The sequence below is a fragment of the Chionomys nivalis genome, chromosome 5 (assembly GCF_950005125.1).
Source record: "Chionomys nivalis chromosome 5, mChiNiv1.1, whole genome shotgun sequence".
In the NCBI taxonomy this organism is placed as follows: Eukaryota; Metazoa; Chordata; class Mammalia; order Rodentia; family Cricetidae; genus Chionomys; species Chionomys nivalis.
In genome coordinates, this window is record NC_080090.1 from 99,784,002 (window position 1) to 99,808,268 (window position 24,267).

The 24,267-nt window shown below is 42.5% G+C and overlaps 1 protein-coding gene across 2 annotated transcripts in view; it reads left to right on the top strand.

Moving 5' to 3' along the window:
• Positions 1–24,267, top strand: part of Epb41l5 (erythrocyte membrane protein band 4.1 like 5) — a 120,667-nt gene that overhangs the window by 62,921 nt on the left and 33,479 nt on the right. For both annotated transcript variants that reach the window (XM_057769477.1, XM_057769478.1), the window contains exons 17-20: positions 10,171–10,334; positions 18,657–18,754; positions 21,292–21,420; positions 24,141–24,202. In XM_057769477.1, coding sequence (XP_057625460.1) covers positions 10,171–10,334; positions 18,657–18,754; positions 21,292–21,420; positions 24,141–24,202 — 453 coding nt within the window. The remainder of the gene's footprint in view (positions 1–10,170; positions 10,335–18,656; positions 18,755–21,291; positions 21,421–24,140; positions 24,203–24,267) is intronic.

The window sequence follows — 24,267 nt, forward strand, 5'->3', positions numbered from 1 at the left end:
CCCAGGTCCCCACAGTTCATCAGGTCACACTCAGCACCACAGTCTCCCATGCTCCTACAGGAATGATCCTTTAAACGGCACTGAAGTGTTGAGTTGCTTTTCTAATCCACAATCCCAGTGTCCATATTCCTTCAAACAAAACGTGGTCCAGCCTAACAGCAATACCCCAGGCCCTGGTACCCACTTCTGTCTTAGGGTTTCTATTGCTGTGAAGAGACACCATGACCATGGCAACTCTTAAAAGGAAAACATTTTAATTGGGTGGCTTACAGTTTCAGAGGTTTGGTCCGTTATCATGGTGAGACATGGTGGCATGCAGGTAAGCATAGGGCTAGCGAAGCACTGAGAGTTCTACACGTGACCTGCCGGCAACCAGAAGTGAACTATGACACTGGACTTAGTTTGAACATAGGAGACCTCAAAACCCACCCCACAGCAATCCAGTTCCAGCAAGGCCACACCTACTAGTACTGCTGCTCCCTTGGGAACCACTTTGTTTCAAATCACCACAGTGGCCAAGAGCAAGAGCAAACGCCTATGTTGTCTGGGGAGTCTCTGGGGCTACCTGACTAATAACTCAGTCAGGAGGTAGCCCACACCAAGAACAAGCCATGTCATCTGTAAGTTTGTTATCTGTAGTGTATCCTGACGACTCTGAAATAGTTGTGTGTACCCTTAATCATGATGTTCTCTAGTCATGGCACCTTTATTTTTTTCTTCTCACTTCATCTTTTATAGTATTGATTATGGATTTGTTATCTGTATTCAGTAGCTTGACAGTTCCATTAAAGGAAAACATTTGCTTATCATGAGAACATAAACTTTGTATATATTATTTGAATACGTGAATGCCATGTGAAATACACTCAAATCATTGTCCTTTATTTCAAGAAATTGGCGAGCTGGGAACAGGCAGTTTTCCAAATGCCAAATATGGACATGCCATTCGGAAATTTAAGCCTTTGGAAAGGGAGCTTGAGGTGAAGAAGCTCTGGGTAATCACAGACCGAGGTCCATAGCAGCAGAAGTAGCTTCTTAAAACTGGGTTTCCCTGGCAAAAGAAATTTTAAAGTAGCAAAATACATGGTTATGTAATTTTTTGTTTTGTTTTGTTTTTCAAGACAGGGTTTCTCCGTGGTTTTTGGAGCCTGTCCTAGAACTAGCTCTTGTAGACCAGGCTGGTCTCGAACTCACAGAGATCCGCCTGCCTCTGCCTCCCAAGTGCTGGGATTAAAGGCGTGTGCCACCACCGCCCGGCTTTGGTGTATGTAATTGAGGAATGTCTAATCACAGTTGAGTAACGTCTTAAGTCTAAATAGTGATGATGCTTCTGGACCTGGCATTGTTCTAGAAGGACAGCACAAATATTTACTCCAAACATTTCCTTCTTAGAGTGCTGTAAGATCCTTAGGTAGGTGAAGAAATACATATGTCATTCATCCAAAAGACAACTTTGAGAGTTCTGATTTGGGTAGTCTGAGAGCCTAGACAGGCTTTTGGTTTTTTTTGGTTTTTTTTTTTTTTTTGTGTGTGTGTGTGTGTGTGTGTGTACACGCGCGTGCCAGCCTTGGCAGGGCCTAGGGTAAAAAGGTGGAAGGAATGCACTAGCCATTCTGCTTTGGAAGATGGCCCTGGAAAGACCGATGTGGAGGAGATGGCCATCACACAGCTGCCAGCACACACCTGGCAGCCTGAGCTCTGTCCCTGGAACCCACGCAAAGCCAGCAGTAATCTCAGCACCTTCACTGTGAGGTGGGAGGCAGACACAGGAGAATTCTAGCACAGCAGTAGAAGCAAGGGACACTCTCACTCCTTCCCCCCCCCCCCCCCCCGCTCTCCCACTCTCTCTAACACACACTGCTCTCAACCATTTAGAAGCCAAATTTGTTGGCTTATGCTTGTAATCCCAGAATTTGGGAGGATGAGGCAGGAAGAAGATATGAGCCTAGCTTTTCAAAAAGGCAATCAAGCCATGTATATTTGTACACATATTCCTTAAAAGTAAAATTGTCACCAACCTAGAACCTGCCAGGTGGACTAGGCTAAACAATGAGCCCCTGGATTGTCAGTTTCTGAAGATGGTGAAATGTCCCTCACATCCTGTATACCAATAACCAAGACAATAGAATGTAGTGGCATTTCAATTGTGTTTTATTAAATAAAGACTGGGGCTGGAGAGATGGTTCAGTGGTTAAGAGCACTGTCTGCTCTTCCAGAAGTCCTGAGTTCAATTCCCTACAACCACATGGTGGCTCACAACCATCTGTAATGAGATCTGGCACCCTCCTCTGGTGTATGGGTATACATGGAGGCAGAAAGTTGTATACATAATAAATAAATAAATAAATAAATAAATAAATAAATAAATAAATACTGCCTGAAGATTGGAGAGTAAAACAGTCCACTGGTCAGCCTTACAGACCAGGTTATGATAGTATGCACCTTTAATCCCAGTAGCCACACTGGTTGCCATAGAAATCAGGTAGTGCATGCCTTAATCCCTGCCCTAGAGAGGATTATAAAACTGTCAGTGGGGAGGGGATCTCTCAGAGACAGTCTCATTCTGAGATTCCTGGAGGCAGGATCACCATTTCAGACTGAGGTTGAGGTAAGAGCCAGTGGTTGGCTGTTTTGCTTTTTGGATCTTCAGGTTGAACACCAATTTCTGACCATGAGTTTTTATTAATCATGCTTTGTTGCAAGAAGAGGGCCTGCTTGTTCATCCCGGCCACCCGGCTGGCTTAACCCCAAAATAACCACACAGAAATTGTATTAATTAAATCACTGCTTGGCCCATTAGCTCTAGTTTCTTATTGGCTAAGTCTTACATCTTAATTTAACCCATTTCTATTAATCTGTGTATCACCATGTGGCAAAATTCCCAGTGTCTGTCTACAGCGGATCCAGGCGGATCCATGGTGTCTCTCTCTGACTCTACCTTTCTTCCTCTCAGCATTCAGTTCTGTCTTCTCCACCTACCTAAGTTCTGCCCTGTCATGTAACAGGAGGGCCTGCTTGTTGGGGTTTCTGTCCTGCCCGGTTCCCGCAGCCATTTAGTCCCAAAGAAAATCACACAGAGAGTCTACATTAGTTATAAACTGGCCCATTAGCTCAGGCTTCTTATTAACTCTTACAACTTACATTAGCCCATTATTCTTATCTGTGTTAGCCACATGGCTCAGTACCTTTTTCAGCAGGGCAGATCACATCTTCCTTCTTCAGTGTCTGGACAGGACTGGGGAGGAAAAGGCTTCCTCCTTCCCAGAATTCTCCTGTTCTCATTGAACCAGCCTCTACTTCCTGTCTGGTTGTCCCACCTATACTTCCTGCCTGGCTACTGGCCAATCAGCATTTATTTAAAACATAATTGACAGAATATAGACAATTGTCCTGTACCACTATCAGCCCAAGATAGTTTCTTTATTCATTAACCAATACAAGCAACACATAGAAAGAAGGATCTCCTACACCAATGATTTAATAGAAAACATATTTATACATATAAAAGCCCGTTATTGAACTGTCATAGCAGCATTCTATGTCAGGAGTGATACCTCAGGCCATAGTCCCAGAATTTCTTCTCTTCCCCAACACTAAGCCTTAAGTGTACCATCTCCAGTAGGCCTGAGACGAGCATTTGAGATCTCATAAGGGTTTTTCTTATGCCTAAGTGGTATTTCCACTTAATTATATGTCAAAATTAATAGCTCATAACTGAATCTGGTGGCTTGGTCTTTTATTCTGAGCTATTTGGGAGGCTGAGACAGGAGGATTGTAAATTCATGGCCTGCTGAGCAAAATCCTGACTTAAAAAGTAAAAAGAGGACTAGGAATATAGCTTAATGTTAGAGTATTTTGCCTAGCATGCATGGAATAGGGGGATACGGTGGCTTCTTAAGTACATTTTTTGTATGTGTACCGTCCTAGATTCTAAGAATAGAGCAGTGACGTGACAGTTCCTGCCATAATGGCACATGCTTGCGGAAGGCTGCCAGTGTATACGCAGACAAATATGCAGTGATTTTAAGTAAAGGTTGGAACTTTGCTGTCTCTGTGAGTGGCTATAGTATGAGAGGTGGAATTGGAAAAGATGATTCAGTTGAGATAAGGAGTGAGCCACAGAAAATAGTTTTCCACTAGTTCAGAGGCATCGGGGAAAGGAACATGGTGAAGGATTGAATAAAAACTGGCAGGAAGAGCTTATTCAAGGAACAGTTCTGAAGGAGCTAAACCAGGATCCCTGCACCCGAGGCACAGGGGAAAGAGTGCTTTGTTCGGAGCCTATAGTAAGCTTTATAAAAGAGAATGACATGCCAATTCCTCCTTTAAAAGATTTCCTTATTCGGGGCAAAAGTGGATTTCCCTCCCTGAATTCATTGACAGTAATTTGCAGATAGTAAAATATACTGAAAGTGGGTATATTTTAGGAGAAAAGCACAGTAAGTTTTTCCATATCTATGAGGCAGTTACTGCATAGATTCAGAAAATGAAAGAACTAAAGAGATGGCTCAGCGGTTAAGAGTGAGTACCAGTCCTGCAGAGGGCATGAGCTTGGTCCCAAGCACCCAGATCAGGTGAGTCACAATTGCCTGTGTCTCTGTTTTAGCCTCAGAGGGCACCTACCTGCACATATCCACACACAGAAATACACATACAGAATTTAAATCAAAAAAATTATGATAAAAAGAGAAAAAAAACACTTATAGTTCCTTCCACATTCCAACCTCTCGTTTTCCCTAATGCTTTCATTTGTATCAATGTCTTTAACCCATGCTAGATTATATTTAGTAGTTTATTGTGTTTCTTGGGTCTATTAATCTACTTATGGTTCTATTAACTTTATTAATGCTTCCTTAGCCATGCCTAGTTTTTTAACATTTGTGTTCTTAAATAGTATGTTTCACAGACAGTTTAGATTAACCTGAATGTTTCCTCATGGTTGAGTCCAGGTTATACATTATTGACAAGGACTATGATATGTTTATAATTCATCAGACAAGAGAACACTTGATGTCTGTTTGTCCCATTACCAGTATTTGATTATTTGATTGTAATAGTTAAAAGTAATATATATCAAATTTTTAAAAAATATATTTGGCATTCTTTTTTAAGATTTTATATGTATGAGTGTTCTGTTTGCATGTATGTATGTATGTATACATATATATATATATTTTATGAATTGTACCATGTGCATGCCCAGTGCCTAAAGACTCAAAAGAGAGTCTCACAGTCTGCCCCTGGAACTAGAGTTACTGATGGTCATGAACTACCATGCACTTGCTGGGAATTGAACCTAGATCCTTTGCAAGAGCAACAAGTGCTCTTAACCACTGAGCCGTCTCTCCAGCCCATGTATCTATCAAGTTTTATGTTCTCGAGCTACTTATGTTTATAATTATTTTACCATGTGCACTGTATTATTCTCTCTCCCTCAAAAATATAACCCAGGGCCAGGAAGATCATGCAGGTAAAGGCACGTGCTGCCAAGGCCAACCACATGGGTTCAGTCCCCAGGACCCAAATGGTGGAAGGAAGGAACTGATTCCCACACAAGTTCTCTGACCTCCACATCTGCTCTATGGCATACACAATAAATAAATTAAAATGTAATTTTTAGAAGATAACATTTTTAATGTAACCTGATTGTAAAAATTAGGTATCATTTGTGATGGTTGGTCAAATATCATTCTAATCTGGTAAGTTGGTATTCTGCAGTAAAAGCCTACAGCTCTATCTGCTTGCGTGTGACTTCATAAACTCCTGTATTCAGCCTACTTGCTGGTCTACTACTGCTTGTTGGACCCTATCACATTGCACCTGTTCACTCTCACCTGCTCCCTTCTTACCAGAGCTTCTGCACTTAGCTGTGACATCAGCTATTTTTTTGATTTGTTTTGTTTTGTTTTGTTTTTTCAAGACAAGGGTTTCTATGGGTAGCCCTGACTGTACTGGAACTAATTCTGTAGACCTGGCTGGCCTTAAACTCACAAAGATCCACCTGCCTCTGCTTCCCAAGTACTGGGATTAAAGGCAGGCGTGCTCACCACCTCCAGTGACATCAGCCATTCTTTAAGATACCAATTTTGGTCTAGTCTTTAAACTTAGAGTCTGACCAGTGGGTCTCTTCCTACTACTGCAGACAGCACTGCGTCTGGACTCAGCCAACAGGCTGATAAAGCTGGAGCCGGTACTTGTGCTTCTTGGCTTTCTTGGATTTCTCCTTCCAGGTTTCCTTCAGTCCTAGCTCCCAGCGGTTTTGGGGTTTCCGGATTTCCCCACGTGGACAGTATATGTTAGTTTCAGAATTGCACCCACATACCACTTTGCACATCACAGCCCCATTCGGGTTCCGCCCAGTACTCCTTTTGTAGGCAGACAATAACCAAACACTTGTTTCACTTATACGTCCGTTGGCTCTGGGTTTTTCTGAGTATACTGTTGCATTAATTAGTCTAGATCAAGGGTATCCAACTTTTCAGCTTCTCTGCCCACACTGGGCAAAGAATTGTCTTGCAGCACACACTGAGATAGTGCAGGAGTCACCTTGGTTGGAGTCTACATCTGAGCAGCAGTTTGGCCCCTTACAGACCTAACCAAGCACATCAGATGAGGTTGTGCTGCTGTGAACGTTAGGAAGTGATGTCTTTGTTCTCCCTACGGTTTTATTGCTCTGCACCGAGTGGACAATAAAGTACAATTATTTCACCTGGGTGTGTAGCTCAGCCCTGAGTTCCACTCCACATAATGGCATGGGGAACTCAGCCATTATATCCCTGTGAAATTACCACCGCAGTGAATATGCGGGGTGGGTGTCTTCAGTGTAGTTTATGTTTACCTTTCCTTCACGAGCCACCTGCGTTTTCCCCTCTAAACTGCCCTTTCTTATTTATAATTTTATCCCTTTTGAAAACCAGCCTGCTAGCCTTTTTAAGTGTTTTTTTTTTTTTTTTTTTTTTGCTGTATATGATATAATTTACTAATATAATTTTGGTTCATTTCACTATTTTACTTTGTTTTTTTTTTTTCTAATAACAAAATTTTTAAGCCAGGCGGTGGTGGCGCATGCCTTTAATCCCAGCACTTGGGAGGCAGAGGCAGGCGGATCTCTGTGAGTTCGAGGCCAGCCTGGTCTACAAGAGCTAGTTCCAGGACAGGAACCAAAGGCTACGGAGAAACCCTGTCTCGAAAAATCCAATATATATATATATATATATATATATATTTTTTTTTTTTTTTTTTCATATTAAGACGCTGACCTGTCTTTTTCTTTAAATTTCTGCTCCTTTAGTTCTTTTGTTAGGTTGATTGTGACAGGCTCCTTCCTGTCTTACTTGTCTCTGGCTCACTGGTCATGTGATCCATACTGCGCTTGGAGGAAGCCCGCTTACTTGGGCAAGCATTAGCTGCTTAGCAACAATATTAAAGCGCTTACTGTTGTTGCTGCTGATGCCTGTTATAAAGGCAGAGCAATAAAAACTCTCCAGCTATTGGAGTTCCTAGGGTGACGACAGTCCCACACCAGCTTTTCAGCAAGCCTAGGCCATAAAGAATGCCCTTAGTTAGAGGATCTATGGAAATAGGAAGAACACTAGTCTCATTAATCTCAACGAATGCAGTAAAAGGAAGAAATTGCATGTTTCATGGTCCCTTATGAATTCAACCGGCTGACAGCACTAAGGTTCTTGACTGGCCCCGGCGTGGCATAACTGTGATTTAAGGAAGGGGAGCAACTAACCATATGCAAATCCTTTAGAAATCTAACTGCCCTTGTAAAGGGGCAGTCTGTAGGTTAAGTTGGAAAATGCCCTGGCGAATATGGTCACTAAGGGAATTTTGAGTCTCTAAGGCAGTGGCAATCTGTCTGGCTAGGGAATCAACAGTGCTAGTCACAGCCACCGTCTAGCTGATGGCAATTCTGGCTGCTGCAGTGAAGGCCACAGCAGTGACAATAGCTGCGGTATCTCAGCGAGGATGGCTCAGGACCAGCTGATTCACTGGGATAGTACCAAGCCTGGAACCCGGACCACAGCGCAGTCATCTCATTCACCCAACAGCTGCTTCAATGATATGAAACTTGAGAACAGTAAAGGGCAGAATCATTTGAGGTATGGTTAGTTAAAAGAAAGAAAAATGGCCTGATATACAGACAGCTACACAAAAAGTCTTTTTTTTTTTTTTTTTTTTTTTTTTTTTTTTTTTTTTGGTTTTTTGAGACAGGGTTTCTCTTTGGCTTTGGAGCCTCCATATGGAAAACGTAGCAATTGGAACAGTCATTTAGGGAATTTGAGCATAGTTCTCTCCAAATGCTTACTGCATTTTGGGAGGTGTTCATGGTGACCTTTCTGAGGGTCTTGGTCCATCAAACCACATTAGTCTGGAAGAAATCCTTATGTTCTCATCTTCTGTGGGAACAAAAGCAGAACCTCTTTTCTAAATCAGCAAATCCTTCAAGGTACCTTTAAAGTATATATGTTGGATCAGCTTAGCAGTTCATACAATGCAATGTCTCTCTGTACTTAGCTCCTTCACAGTCAAAAGATTCAAATAAACAAAATATACGTAATCCAGATTCTCTGTCTATATGCCATCTTTACGTGGCTTATTTTTCTTTATTCCTCTTACTTTTTCTACAAGTTTACTCTGTCTCTTTAAAGACTTCATTTTAAGAATCCACCTCCATCCTTACAATTCACTTTCTCTTTGTTACTCACCTGCTGAGACTTCTCAAGCACTGGTCCCTTTCCTCATTCAAATTTGAGTTTCTCAAGGCAAACTTAACTTTCGTCCCCAGCTTCAACTCTAACCAAAGGGACAGCAAAGACCATGAAATGAAGTCAGAGGATGCTGAGGTGATGGAATGCCAAGTTTTTAAGTGTGGCTTACCTGGTAGTAGTTTGAGCCTTTCAGATCTCATTTCTATGATTCGCTAGGTGGGTCTGTCACACAGAGTGCTTCTGTTGGCTAGTGCTCTTCACTACAAAAACATGTGCTTCTGAATACGGAGTGCTCTGTGAATTCTGTTTTCACTGTGTCAGTAGAAAGTGTGAGTACCACAACTTCCCTCTCGTGCCTTCAAGTAGTTCTTTCCCAGGCCTCGAGGGAGGTTTCCAGCAAATGCCATAATGATTAGCACTCATGCATCTGCTCACCTCCAGGACTCTGTCCTGTTTGCTCCCCTGGCACTCACCCTTTGACCTGTATCAGCTACTTTCCCTTTTTGTGACAGAAGCAAATTGAGGGGAAGGGATTTATTTAGATTCCCAGTTCAGAGGAATGCAGTTCATCCTCTCAGGAAAACATGGCAGGAGCAGCTTGGGCCATGGTGCTGACCAGGAAACATAAAGGTGCTCACCAGTGCCCTTTTATGTGATATGATTTAATCTGTCTGTACATTTGTATGTGAGCTGTCAAAGGATAGCTTCTAGTGCTGGTCCTTACTTCCCATGCTGTTGGTTAGAGTCTCTTGTCCATCATTGAGATGTTCCTGTCTCTGTTTTGCATCTCCTTATAGAAGCATCGGGATACAGATTTTTTTCCTGTTGCATCTTTCCTCCCGTGGGTTCTGGGGCTCCGAACTCATGCCCTTATGCCTGCAAGGGAAATGCTTTATCTGCTAAACCATCTGTCCAAACCCCCTTTATCCTTCCTTGTCCAATCTGGGCCTCCAGCCCATGATCTGGTGCTGCTCACATTCCAGGTGCCCCTCTTCTGTTAAACTGGCCTGCAAACACCCTCAAGGACACAACCGGTGGTGTCCTCATTAGCAGTCCAGGTGTTTGCTCCCAGATCTCATCCTATTCTGTCACCTAAGATAGTCCCCTGTTCCCCCGTCCCTGCCTCTGCACTGTGGCCTAAAGGTGTTCTCCGTGCTCTCAAGGCTCTCAGGGCATTCATCTCCTGTTTCTTGGCTCTCAGAATGATTCTCTTTTGTTACCCCTTGTTGTCGTCGGAGAATAGTTATTTTCTGCCTTCAGGTTATTTCAGTCAGGAAGCCAATTTATTCCCTTTTGCTCCATCTTGACTGGAAAAAAAGATATCCAAAGATTTTAAAAAGTAAATAAAGCCAATTCAATAAATCTTGTCAATTAATTTTTCCAACATGTTTTTTTTGTTTGTATTTTAATGATAAATTTACTGGTTTAAGTAAATTTTCTGTTACTTTTACAGCTTGCCTCTGAATGTTGAATTGCTAAATAGCCCAGACTTACTAGAAACAACCATTGGTGATGTAACAAGGACATCAAATACTTGGGAAACATCCCTAGCACCAGATGACCTTAATGTAGCCACCAGGTCAAATGAATTAGAGGAACCCAAAGTGGAATCTGAGAGTAAGTACCTGTTCTGTAATGTCTCAGGGACATTTACAACATTTTTGTTTCACGTATTTATTTGATGGGGTGGGGTATACCACCTGCATATTGTGCAGGTGGAGATTGGAGGTCACTTTGCAGGTCACCATGTGAGTTCCAGCGATCAAATGTAGGTCCACATCCTTAGGGTGTCGAATCAAGCACCTTTACCTGATGAGCTGTCTCCAATCCCAACACCTTTTGATTACATCCTTTTTTGCTGTTTAATTTTTATTCTGACTAGTTTTTCCTCCCTCCTCTCCTCCCAGCCCCTCCCTCATCTCCACTCTGCCCTGCCCCCAATCCACTCCTCCGTTTCTGTTAAGGACAGTCCTCCCCTGAATATCAACAAAACATGGCATATCAAGTTGCAGTAAGACTAAGCACCTCCCCTTGTACTAAGTAAGGCTGGGCAAGGTGGCCCAGTGTAAGGAATAGAGTCCCAAAAGCCTGTAGAAGAGTTGGAGATAATCCTGTTCCTGCTGTCAGGAGTCCCACAAGAGGACCAAGCTACACAACTGTCATATATATATATATAGTCTCCCTGGTTGTCAGTTCAATCTCTATAAGCTCCTGTGAGCCCAGGTTAGTTGACTCTGTGGGTTTTCTTGTGATGTCCTTGATCCCTATGGTTCCTACAATCCTTCCCCTTCTTTAGCAGGATTCCCCAAGCTCAGCCTAATGTTTGGCTGTGGGCCTCTGCATCTGTTTCCATCAGCTGCTAGGTGAAGATGCTCTGGTAATTGGGCTAAGGCACCAATCTTTGTATGTAGCAGACTATCACTAGGCATCATTACATTGACATTTTTCCCCCTCCAGTCATGTCTGGTTCCATCCTAGGTCTCTGGGTCTTCCAGCCTGTGGGTTCTGGCGCTCCAGGCAGTGTCGGGGGTGGGCTCCCTCTCATGGCATGGGCCTGAGACTGGACCAGTTGGTTGGCCACTTCCACTGTGCCTGTGCCTCCCTTACCCCAGCAGATCCATAGGCAGAGGCAGACTGTAGGTTGAAGGTTATGTAAATGGGTTGGTGTCCATTCCCTCTACTGGAAGTCTTACCTGGTCACTGGAGATGGCCAGGCAACTCGTATGGCTGTGAGTCTCAGCTGGTGTCACCCCTCGTAGATTCCTGGGAGTTTCCCTTTCACTGGGTTTCTATCTCACCCTAAAATGCCCCCACTTTCCAATCATTTTTTTAGTCCTCCCCCCCACATACCTCCCCACCTGCCCCCAGTCTGTCCACGAAATCTTTTCTATTTCCTCCCCATGGGGATCCGACCATCCCCCTTGAGTCCTCCTTGATACCTAGCTTCTTGGGCCTGTGGGTTGTGCATGGCTATCCTTTACTTTGCAGCTAATACCCGTATATAAGGGAGTACCTGCCGTGTTTGTCTTTCTCGGTCTGGGTTACCTCACTCAGGATGACTCATTTTCTAGTTCCATTAATTTGCCTGCAGATTTCATGCTGTCATTGTTTTTCTAAAGACAGTAAGTCATTAGACATTCTTCACAAAGCTGGAGAGAGATGGCTCAGAAGTAACAAGATGCTCTTGCAGAGGACCTGAGTTTGGTTCCCAGCACCCACATTGCATGGCTCACAGTAACCTGTAACTCCAGCTCTAGGGGCCTACATCAACACATATACACCTACCCACACACAAATACTCCTATACATGTAATTAAAAATAAATCTTAAAAAAATTCTCCATTTTTGTTTTAATATCTGTCAGATATTAGTGTTTCCTTTGTCATAATTTCTTTTAGATAGTTAAATTCTTGCCCTAGGCTCTACCTTCTTTAGAAATGGTTGCTCTTCCTTAAAGTGAGAAAGATAAATGATAACAAACCAAAGCCTTTACATCTGGATCCTGCCAGAGGCAAAACTACCTTAAAGCAAAGTACTTCTAGGATCAGAATAAAAATAGTCTGCTGTTAGGAGAATTCCTTCTTGGGGGAGATGTGAACAGAATCTGAACCTTCCTCATAAGGTCCCCAGGACAAACCAAAGTCCGATTCCACCAGAGATCACCCTGGGCAACAGTGAGTTGATTGTGCTTACTTCCAGAGTGTGAGTGTTGGTGTCCCTAAAGCAGCTACACTGGAAGGAAGGTCTGCACCCAGCATGGCTGAGAGCTCCCCAGTAGCCATGTAAATGGATCCCTGTTAGTCCGTCTTCCCCAGCCTGTATACTCTAGCCCCTCCCAGACACTTTCTCTCCAGCCTTGTGCAGTTAGGATGAAATTGTATCCAAATGGCCCGGGGGAGTGCTAGACACTCGAGGGAGGGTCCAGTGACCCACCAGCAGTCCCCAGGCCAAGCATGGTGGACTCACACAAGTGCATTCCATCTCATGAATATGATGGCTGCCTGTGTTCTACGTTTTATTTATGGAGATGGAAATAATTGATTTTATTTACATTCTGTTTGATATTATATAAATTTTAAAAGTTTAGTTGTTCCTTCAGTGCCATAATGACTTGTATTACCAAAGAATTATGAAGTATATAGTTGTTAGCTGATTGTAGTAGGTGAGAGTGACATGGTATAATGGAGTAGGGTCCCCTGTAAATTATCAGGTGAGAGTCTAGAAAGATGGCTCAGCCAGGGCGGTGCCTGTTGCACAAGTCTGATGATAGAAGTTTGATGTACACATAAAGGTAGAAGAAGGAAATGACTCAACACAGTTGTCCCTGACCTCCACACACCCACGGTGGCATGCACATCCTCCCTCCTACACACTCATCATACATACAGTAATAAAGATATGTAAATGTTTAAGAGATCAAGATCATTTTCTGTATCTTTGAAGTCATATGTGAAGTTATTTATAGTGATTTACTGGTGAGTCTTAGTAGTTTACAAGTGTAACAAAGCAAATTTTGTATCCATATAAGGAAAATATTTTAAGTTCCTTCTGCTATACCCTAGATATAGACACCTAAGGGTGTGTTTTCATTATAGAAGGTATTCAAGAAAGGCTTGAATGCTATTGAAGTGGTGACGGAAGAAATTCTTCCCAAGAAAGGTATCTTGTTAATGGAACTGAGTTCATAGTTATACCATTTCCCTAAAGCCAGTCAATGAGACTAGTTAGAGCATTCTTATAATATATTCTTATATAATCTAATATTCTTATATAACATGTTATATGTATTCTTATTAATAAAGAGCGGAAGTCCTGCAGTTAGGGAGATGGCTCCACTGGTTTATATAATATAATATTCTTATATAACATGTTATATGTATTCTTATTAATAAAGAGCGGAAGTCCTGCAGTTAGGGAGATGGCTCCACTGGTTTATATAATATAATATTCTTATATAACATGTTATATGTATTCTTATATTAATAAAGAGCGGAAGTCCTGCAGTTAGGGAGATGGCTCCACTGGTTTATATAATATAATATTCTTATATAACATGTTATATGTATTCTTATTAATAAAGAGCGGAAGTCCTGCAGTTAGGGAGATGGCTCCACTGGTAAAGTGGTTGCCACAAAATCATAAGAACTAAAGTTCAGATCCTCAGCACCCACATAAAATCCAGGCATGGCAGCACCTGTCTATGACCACAGCAGCGCAGGGGGGAAGGGCAGAGACAAGAGGATTTCTTCGCTACCCATCCCCCAGCTCACGCTAGCTAAATTGATGAGCTCCAGGTTCACAGAGAAACCCTGCCTCAAAAAAAAAAAAAAAAAAAAGTGTTAGTAGAAGAAGACTTCTGGTCTCTGTGCTACACATTTCTTCTCACACAGACACACACGTGCATGCACAGCATTCAAAACTGTTTAGAGAGTGAAAGTCTATTGGTCTGGTTTTGTTTTGACACAAGGTCTCAATATGTAGCCCAGACTCACCTACAACATGCTATGTAGTTTAGGCTGGCCTTAGGATCACTTGCATTGATTCACTTGCCCCAGCCTTCAAAGCCTTGGGAATACAAGCATATATTCTTATGCCCAACTTCATCTTCTCTGCTTTCCTGTCCAGTGTACTCTGTATTTTATAATGGTTATAGTGTGAAAATGAAGAACGATATTAAGTAATTTGAAAAAGAATACACCTGGCATCACACAAAGTGGCGCATGAACAAGGCGAAAGTAGCTCAGCCACAGAGCTTTTTCATAGGGTGTGCAAGAAAGCAGATCAAGCAGGCCAGCACTCCAGGGTGGGAAGGTCTCTAGTTTTGATCCTGTCACAGTGTAGTCCCTGTGTCACCCCATTGGTGGAAGCTCACCTTTATAGACAGATGTGATTGGCTAATTCTTAAATGCCATTAAAGGAAGAGTTGCGGTAGAGTCAAGTCTCAGGAATGTTTGGCATCCAGGGCTCTGTAAACAGGCATGTATGCAAGAGTTTCACAAGGTGGAGGAGGTTTGCAAAATACTGGCTCTGGGTGGTTACCTATCTTTGAAAGAAAAGACTTTCCAACACACACCCCATGGTCCATTTTTTTTTTTTTTTCAAACTCAGCCAGCATACACTGACCTTCTGAAGTCTCTAGTAACAAATTATTGCTAAAAGTTGCTAGGAAATGTTGGCTGAGAGTGGTCTGATGGACACCAAGACAAGGCCCCTAAGGGTTTGTTAGCAGGGCTTAAAGTGAGCCACCTTCAAGGAGTGGTCCTTGGACCACTGACCGGGACCAGCTTGAATGTTAGGTCTTTCAGTGAGCCTTTACCTGGTCTAACATTTTCCTCTTGGAAGAGGTAAGAGGTAACCCTGAATTATTTAAAAGCAGGTCAGATGCCAGACGTCTCTAGAAAGCATGTGGAGAAGAAAATTTTATGTCCAGAGAGAAGTTAAGGAGCTAAACATAACATTTAGTTTCCGCCCTATGGCCATCAGTCAGTCACAAAAGCCTGAGGGAATAAGATCTGAGGTTTTCTCTTGGGGAAGGGGGAAGGGAGGCTTTGAAGGTCCCTTTCAGGTTGCTAGATTTCTTTAATATCCATTTTCATCAGATAAAGGACTGAGTCCCTTTCTCCAAGAGAGAATGTAATCAGTTGTCTTAGTCAGTGTTCTGTTGCTGTGAAGACACTATAGCCAAGGCAGCTCTTACAGAGCAAAGCATTTGATTGGGGCTGACTAAGAGTTTCAGAGGTTTAGTCCATTATCACATGGTGGGGAGCATGGAGGCTCACAGCAGACATGGTGCTGGAGAGGTGGCCGAGAGTCCTACATTCCAATCTACAGGCAGCAGGAAAAGAGAGCCACTGGGCCTGGCTTGGACTTTTGAATTCTCAGCCCACTCCCCGTGACACAGGTCCTCCAGTAAGGCCACACCTACTCCAGCAAGGAGACACCCTAGTCCTTCTAAAGTGGCGTCATTCCCTGGTGACCAAGCATTCAAACATAAGAGACCATGGAGGCCCTTCTTACTGAAATCATCACATCAGTCTCTTCCTGAGCAGTGAGATTCTTGTTGCCAACATACATGTTTGGTTAGGAGTTGGTAGACCCAGTTCTCTTGGAACCCTTGAATTTGGTCCAGAAGACCAAAGGCTTACAGGTGGTCCTTGGGTCCGCATGGAACAACAGTTCTTTATCATCTGTGGGTTTGGTTTTATTTTTTCTTTTTAGTTTTCTCATTACCCTTCTAGTTGTTAAGCACAATTCCCAATGAACTATCAGAGAAAGTTTATTATTACTTTCATTTTTTTTCTAGAGCTCTGTTTATTTTTGCAATTTCCTATCCTGACTTCCAAATATGAGTCCCTTAGAAACTGAATCCCCACTTCCCCTGACTAGAGGCTTCTTATACTCCAAGACAGCCACTTTGCCATGTCTTGTCAGATTGATACAAATCCCTAACTGGATCTGAGAGATGCTCTATGCGGTCACCTGAGCTCCAATGGAATTGTGGACTGAGCTCCACATTCCCTTCATGCTCAGAGCACATCTCATCATTTGAGCGCAGTATCCAGGGCATCCCAGAGCCACGTGAATCTCATCACTTGAGCGCAGTATCCAGGGCATCCCAGAGCCACGTGAATCTCATCACTTGAGCGCAGTATCCAGGGCATCCCAGAGCCACGTGAATCTCATCACTTGAGCGCAGTATCCAGGGCATCCCAGAGCCACGTGAATCTCATCACTTGAGCGCAGTGTCCAGGGCATCCCAGAGCCACGTGAATCTCATCACTTGAGCGCAGTATCCAGGGCATCCCAGAGCCACGTGAATCTCATCACTTGAGCGCAGTATCCAGGGCATCCCAGAGCCACGTGAATCTCATCACTTGAGCGCAGTGTCCAGGGCATCCCAGAGCCACGTGAATCTCATCACTTGAGCGCAGTATCCAGGGCATCCCAGAGCCATGTGAATCTCATCACTTGAGCACAGTATCCAGGGCATCCCAGAGCCACGTGAATCTCATCACTTGAGCGCAGTATTCAGGACATCCCAGTGCCAAATGAATCTCATCCACTTGAGCTCAGTATCCAGGGTATCCCAATGCCAAGTGAATCTCATCCACTTCAGCTCAGTATCCAGGGTATCCCAATGCCAAGTGAATCTCATCCACTTGAGTACAGTATCCAAGGCATCCCAGTGCCAAGCACATACTTTGCCACTCCTCATCAATCTTCTTCCTTGTTCTGTGCATGGAGATTCCCCGGAACTACAAAGCTCTACTGGGCCCTTTCCCGTATTGCTGAGGAATTTTACATTCTGGGATGGGACTGATCCAAGGAACGTCACTCACTGGGAACCTGGGGACCACTACAACAAAGCTGTGGTGGAACATGATCTCCCCAAGGGAGGGGGATCTGACTACTCCAGATAGATTTGAAATCCAGGATATCCCCAAATTTTAAAGGAATATTCCTGTAGTCACACAAAGAGAAGCACAGAAGTAACTCAGCAAGGCAGTTACAAAAGGGTGCTTACCCCCAAACCAAGCAAGCACACAAGGTGGGAAGTTTACTGTGTCACCCAATGGTGGAAGCTCTGCTTTACAATCTAACATGATGGGCTAATCCCTACTCGGTGCAAAGGGAAGGGGTGTGATAGTGTCAAGTCTTGGGTCTGGCATCCAGAGATTGTCTAAACAGGAATGGATCCAGAGTTTCACAAGAAAGAATGCTGGCCCTTGGTGGACTACTCACCTCAGAAAGAAAAGTTCTTCTCATGGTAAGAGTGGATACAAAACCACAGAGAAACCCTGTCTCGAAAAACCAAAAAAAAAAAAAAAAAAAAAGAGTGGATACAAAATAGTAGCTAGATTTTTGTTTGGTGTTGGTCTTGCTCATTTGTTCTGTATCCCAGAACGTTTGTCAGCCAAGCAGTTTTAGTTCAAAACAAGAAAATACTAATTTATCAGTGCAAGCTAAAACATTTGTGGTGTCAGCATTCATGCTAAGTTTGGTCAATAATTTAAAACTTAACAAAGCCAGAAACAGGAATTAAGTAAATGGATAAGAAGGATTTAGTAAAGACCAGCACTGAGTTGGTGGCTTTTGGCTCTGAGCGTAAGATCCCTGGAGAGTTTAAGAAATGCGCAGTATCTAGAACAGTGGTTCTCAGCCTGTGGGTCATGACCCCTTTGGGGATCAGATGACCCTTTCGTATACCCTACATACCAGATATTTATATTACCATTCATAACAGTAGCAAAATTACAGTTAGGAAGTAGCAGCAAAAAGAATTTTATGGCTGAGGATCACCACAGCATGAGGAGCTGTGTTAAAGGGTCAGCCCGTGGCACTGGGAAGGTTGAGAACCACTGCTCTAGAGAGTCTGGTAAAATATTCTTGACTAGTGCGATGGTTCAGTGGGTAAAAGTGCTTGCTAAGTAAGCCTGGCGGCCTGAGTTCATCTGCAGAGCCCGTAATGACAAGAAAGAATGAAAAGGATGCAAACAGCCTCTCAGAGCTGTCCTCCGACCTACACACGCACACACATTCCAGAACCAGAGATTTTAAAAGTCTGGGAATTGGGAATTCCTTGAAGGCCCTAGATATGGTTCTAATGTGCAGCCACAAGAAGCCCCTGGATTTATTGACAGGCATTTTCAGAAGGTCCCTTCGACACAACAACCCTCCTTCCTCTAATTTTTTTTTGGGGGGTGAAGGGACAAGGTTTCTCCCTAGCCTTGGCTGTCCCAGAGCTCACATTTTAGTGGCTGGCCTTGAGCTCAGATCCGCCTGCCTCTGCCTCCCGAGTGCTGGGGTTAAAGGTGTGTGCCACCACCACCCAGCTTATTCCACTCTTAATGAAGAAAACACAGAACTTCAGTGTGCACCCTCCTGTAACTGTCAGAGCCAGGCAGACTAATGAAACAAATTGTTGTTTTTTTCTTCCAGCATTAAAAGATGACACAGAGAAACTTAAAGAGCTCGAAATGGAGCGGAATATCTTGCCATCTCCTCGACCTCCCATTGACATTAATGTCAACAGCCAGGTACTGGGATCTTTTCTGTGTCTACTTGTTATATAGCATCATCATACTTCCCAGAAAGACATTTGCAGCTGGAGAGGGGTGGTTAGTTTCATCTTACAGCTTACTGTCCTCCATGAAGGGAAGAGAGAGCAGGAACCTAGGGCAGGAAGTAAAGCAGAAGCCATAGCGGGGTGCCTCTCACTGGCTTACTCTCCATGACTTGCTTAGTGTGCTGTCTTCTACAACCCATGACCACCTACCCTGGTGCAGCACTGCCCACAGTGGGCTGGGCTCCACCACATCAGTCATTAACCAGCTGCTCACAGTTCGCCAGCACGCCAATCTGATGGGGGTGGTTTCTCGGGTGAGATCTCCTGTTGTGGTGGGAAGTCTGTCTGTTGAGCTTTAATAGACCTGTGTTCCCATTTTAAAAGGTGAAATGTGTGGCTGTGTAGACGGGGAGGAGGAAAGTTGCATGACAACATTAAGAATTTTAATGGGAAGCTGGGTGGTGGTGGTGCACGCCTTTAATCCCAGCACTCGGACAGCAGAGTCGGGCGGATCTTTGTAAGTTCGAGGCCAGCCTGGTCTACAAGAGCTAGTTCCAGGACAAGCTCCAAAGCTGCAGAGAAACCCTGTCTCAAAAAACAATAAATAAATAAATAAATAAATAAATAAATAAATAAATAAATAAATAAATCTTGTTGCACAAAGAAACACTTTCTCAAAACACACACACACTCATGAAATAAAAATAAATGCAGAAAAAATAATCTTAAGGTCAGAAGCAGGCATAGCTCATAAAATTTAAGGTTTTTCATGATGGATGTTTGTTTTTGAGACAGGATTTCTCTGTTCAGCCCTGATTGTCATGTAACTCATTCTGCAGACCAGTCTAGCCTCAAACTCAGATCTGCCTGCCTCGCCTCCTAAGTCTTGGGACTGCCAAGCTCATGGTGGTTTTTTTTAGACACACTGAGGGGCTAGAGAGATAGTCAGTGGTTTAGAGCACTGAGTTTGATTCCCAGCACCCACATGGAGACTCACCCACATAGTAGCTCACAGTCCTGTCACTGGAGACTCGGGGTATCTGATGCCCTCTTCTGACCGCTATGGGCACTGCACCTACCATGCACATACAGTCACATTCGTACACATAGTTTAAAAGCTAAATAAGCACAGTGAAAAAGCACTATTGGGCTGACTGAAAGTCGTAGGTTAAGTGATTTGTGTATTTTTATCTTAATGCCTGTGTTTTGAGGTTTGAAGTGAGAATGGTTGTAATGTGCCAGTGATTAAGAAGTACTCAACTCTGCAGCATCTTCGGAAAGTGGGAAATGTCAGGACATTTGAGTGAGCCCTGATTGTAAAAGGACATAGAGGATTACTGTGAGCTGAGCTTGGTTCAGAGCCAGAATCCCAGATAGTTGGGAAGCTAAAGCAGAAGAATCGTAAATCCAAGACCTACCAAGGGTACGGTCATTTCAGCATCAACCTGAACGGCTCAGTGAGAGCCTGTCTCTAAATTCACCAAGAGAAAGGGGTGCATGAGGTCCGTTCAGCCCACAGTAACAGAGAGACAGAGGTGGGGGGACAGGGAGAGAGAGACTTTGCTAATCGGAGATAGGGGTTTGCAGGCAAGATCAAATCTTAAAAAGTGGTTCTCAGACTTTTTTCTATCAGAATTATATATGAAAGCTTGTTAAAAATTTCAATTTAGAGGCAGGCCCGCTGGTCTTTGGGATGCTGAGCCAAAGGTTTACTAGCTCAAGGCCAGTCTGAGCTACATAAGGAGAATCTCTCAAAAAACAAAATTTTTAAATTCAGATTTTGGGGTGCTACCTAGAGGCTGAAATAAACTCCATTGAGAAACATCAAAATTGGAATGAGTACATCAAATCTGTTCAGACCTGGAAAGTGGTATCTAAGCTAGGCAGTCCTAGGCCCGGCAGCTATTCTGTCATAAATTACTGTTTAAGTTAAGCAGAATATTAAATGTAATACGGATTGTTTATATTTCTTTTAAATGTATTAGTATACCTTCATTTATTTCTGATAGCTAATTTGTAATTACACTATTTATTAAGTGGATCTATTATTTGTGGTTTTCATCAGTATGTTTGAGAATGTTTACATATTTTACTGTTTACAATATATTAATTGTTACATATACTTTGTTACAAAAAGTCAACTCCTTCCATGGTGACAACTCCAGAGTTATAAACATGAAATATGAATGTTCAGGACCTTTTTATATCGCAGGACCTAATTCCTATCTTTAAGCAGCTAAGGTACTGAAATGATTGAATTAAGGCATTCATGGAGGATATGTGACTCTTGCTGACGTTTACCCCAGGAGGACTTCAGTTAGACCCTCTAGGAGCAGGTTCTTTGGTTCTGTAGCTCCTTCTCTGCAGTAGATGGCTGCAGGAGTGAGTATCTCAAATAGGAGATACCTGAAGTGTATTATTTCCTGGTTGTCTGAATACAAACGTTCAACATTCCTGTTTCCACATAACTATGGCCTCTCAAGAGTGATTTTATTTTTTAATATTCAGGAAGAAGTGGTAAAGTTGACTGAGAAATGTCTTAATAATGCCATTGAGAGCCCAGGATTGAATGCAGTAAGGGTTCCTCCTGACTTCAAGAGCAATATTTTGAAGGCTCAAGTAGAAGCAGTGCATAAGGTAAGCTTTCTCCAGTAGCTATGGTCCTGGTGTGCTGGCCAGTTTTATGTCATCTTGACACAGTTATAGTAATGAGAGAGCAGAAACTGAGAAAATGCCTCTAAAGATTGGGTTGTAGGTAAGCCTGCTGGGCATTTTCTTAATTAGGGATTGGTGGGGTGGACCTGGCTCATTGTGGGTGCTGTCACCCCTGAGCTGGTAGTCTTTTGTCCTATAAGAAGGCAGACTGAGCAAGCCATGAAGAACAAGCCAGGAAGCAGCACTCCTCCATGGCCCCTACATCAGCTCCTGCCTCTGGATTTCTGCCCTGCTTGAGTTCCTCTCGTGAATTCCTTCAGTCTTGAGCATCCATGTGGAAGTGTAAGCCAAATAAACCCTTTCCTTCCCAAGTTGCTTTGGTCATGGTGTTTCCTCACAGCAATAGTGACTCTTAGCTAGGACATGATACCAGACAAACAAAACATACATAACAGTTTAGATGATAAATGTAAGATATGAACGTCTAGGCTTTAGAATCTCATTTCTATTCTGTCCCCTTCCAACTTTGTGTTTTGGGGCAAATTATTTTATTTTTCACGCTTTGTTTTCTCTTTTAAATAAGATAATGATAATGCCTTCCTTAAGATGCTTTTTAAGAATGAAATAAAGTAATAAATGCAAAGTACAAAGAAACATAACAAATACTAAAAAGTAAGGCCCAGTTGAGCATGGTAAGTACACAGTACTCAGGAAGCAGAGACAGGTATATCTCTTGAGTCCCAGGCCAGCCAGGGTTATATAGTGATACCATGTCTCAAATAAAATAAAATAAAATAAAATAAAATAAAATAAAATAAAATAAAAGGCCCTGATAGTAACGGTCACTGTAACAGCTGATGTGATTAACATATAATCTGAATTTCTTTAATGTTCTTAGGAAAGGACCCAGGAACTGGTTTGTCCCCTGAAACTGGTTTCTTGACCTTGGACTTCCCAGCCTCTAGCAGAGTGGCGTGAATGCTTATTTGCATGCTCTCTGGCTCACGGCATCTTACAGCAGTCTAAATGGACAAAGACAACATGATCTTACATTTCAGTTGTTCGTTTCTGATTGAATAAAATGAGAAATAATTTTAATACCTTTAAATTACAAGGATCTTATTTTATAGTGACAACACTTTATAAAGAATTCTAGGAGGTGGCTGGAGAGATGGCTCAGAGGAATAGAGCACTGGCTGCTCTTCCAGAGGACCTGAGTTCAATTCCCAGCAACCACATGGTGGCTCACAACCATCTGTAATAAGATCTGGTGTCCTCTTCTGTACTGCAGGATACATGAAGGAAGAAACCTATATACATAATAAATAAAAAAAAATCTTTAAAAAAAAAAAGAATTCTAGGAGCATATGCCTTCATGGTAAATATCTACCCAATTTTTTATTTTTTATTTATATATTTTGAGAAATGATCTCTCGATTGTGTAGCTCTGGCTGTCCTGGAACTCACTGTGTAGACAAGGCTGGCCTTAAACTCACAGAGTTCTGTCTGCCTCCCAAATGCCGTGGTTAAAGATATGCACCACCATGCCTGGCTTTATACTATATTTTTAAAAGAAGCAATAACAATAATATATAGATTCTTTCAGAAAATAGGACAGGAAGAAGAGTTTCCTCATTTACACTATAAGTGTCTTTCTCATACCAAAACATACAGTTATACTTTATGATCAACAAGGTGTGTGTCGGGAGAAAATTTGGTTTATCGTTCAAAACCCATACAGTTTACATATTTAAAAATATGTACAGTTAGGCCAGGGGTGGTGACACATGCCTTTAATCCCAGCTCTTGGGAGGCAGAAGCACATGCATCTCTGATTTTATAGGGGCTACCCCATGACCTTTAAATCCAGTACAAACTTAAACATTACCTAGTTTGGCTGCCAGCATAGGAGACAGCCTTAGCCCACTCTGAACCACAGTTCTGTGTGTTCTAACCCTGAAGAAACACTTCTCAGAAGATTTTACCTCAGCGATGCTGCTCTCTTCTTAATCACAGTGGATTTCTCAGTCTCAGTAATGTTGGGTAAAACTGAGCTCTTCAGAAAAACTTCTGAGCCGGGCGGTGGTGGCGCACGCCTTTAATCCCAGCACTCGGGAGGCAGAGGCAGGCGGATCTCTGTGAGTTCGAGACCAGCCTGGTCTACAAGAGCTAGTTCCGGGACAGGCTCCAAAACCACAGAGAAACCCTGTCTCAAAAAACCCAAAAAAAAAAAAAGAGCTAGTTCCAGGACAGGCACCAAAGCTACAGAGAAACCTTGTCTCGAAAAACCAAAAAAAAAAAAAAAAAAAAAACAGAAAAACTTCTGGATTTCTTACTTAAAATATTCCTCACATTTAAGAAACCAAATATACAACTATACATATTCTTTTTATCATGTAAATTTGAAAAATGCTGGCGTTGAATCTTTGTGAATTTTGTTTGCATTGGGTAAAATATCTGTAATGTCTGTGTGGTAAGAAAATGTGCCAAGCATATTCAACACTCTGAACTTTATTATTATTATTATCTACTGACCTGGTTGTTGGATAGAATTATATTAGGTATGGTACTGGTAAGATATAATTACCTCTTATTTGAACTGAAGCAAGTTAATTTTTCTGTCTTTACAGGAAGGAAAGATAAATTTGTTACTTGAGTATCTTTTCAATGATTCAGTGTTTATTATTATTTTATTTTCTTAGGCTTCAAGAGAAGATAATTTAACTCAAAAAAATGCCAGCATTCAGGATGCTGCCACAAACAGGTACAGTCCTGGCGAAAGTGAATTAAGTTGAATTTCTTACTTGTTTTTCCTGCTGTCTCTTCTTT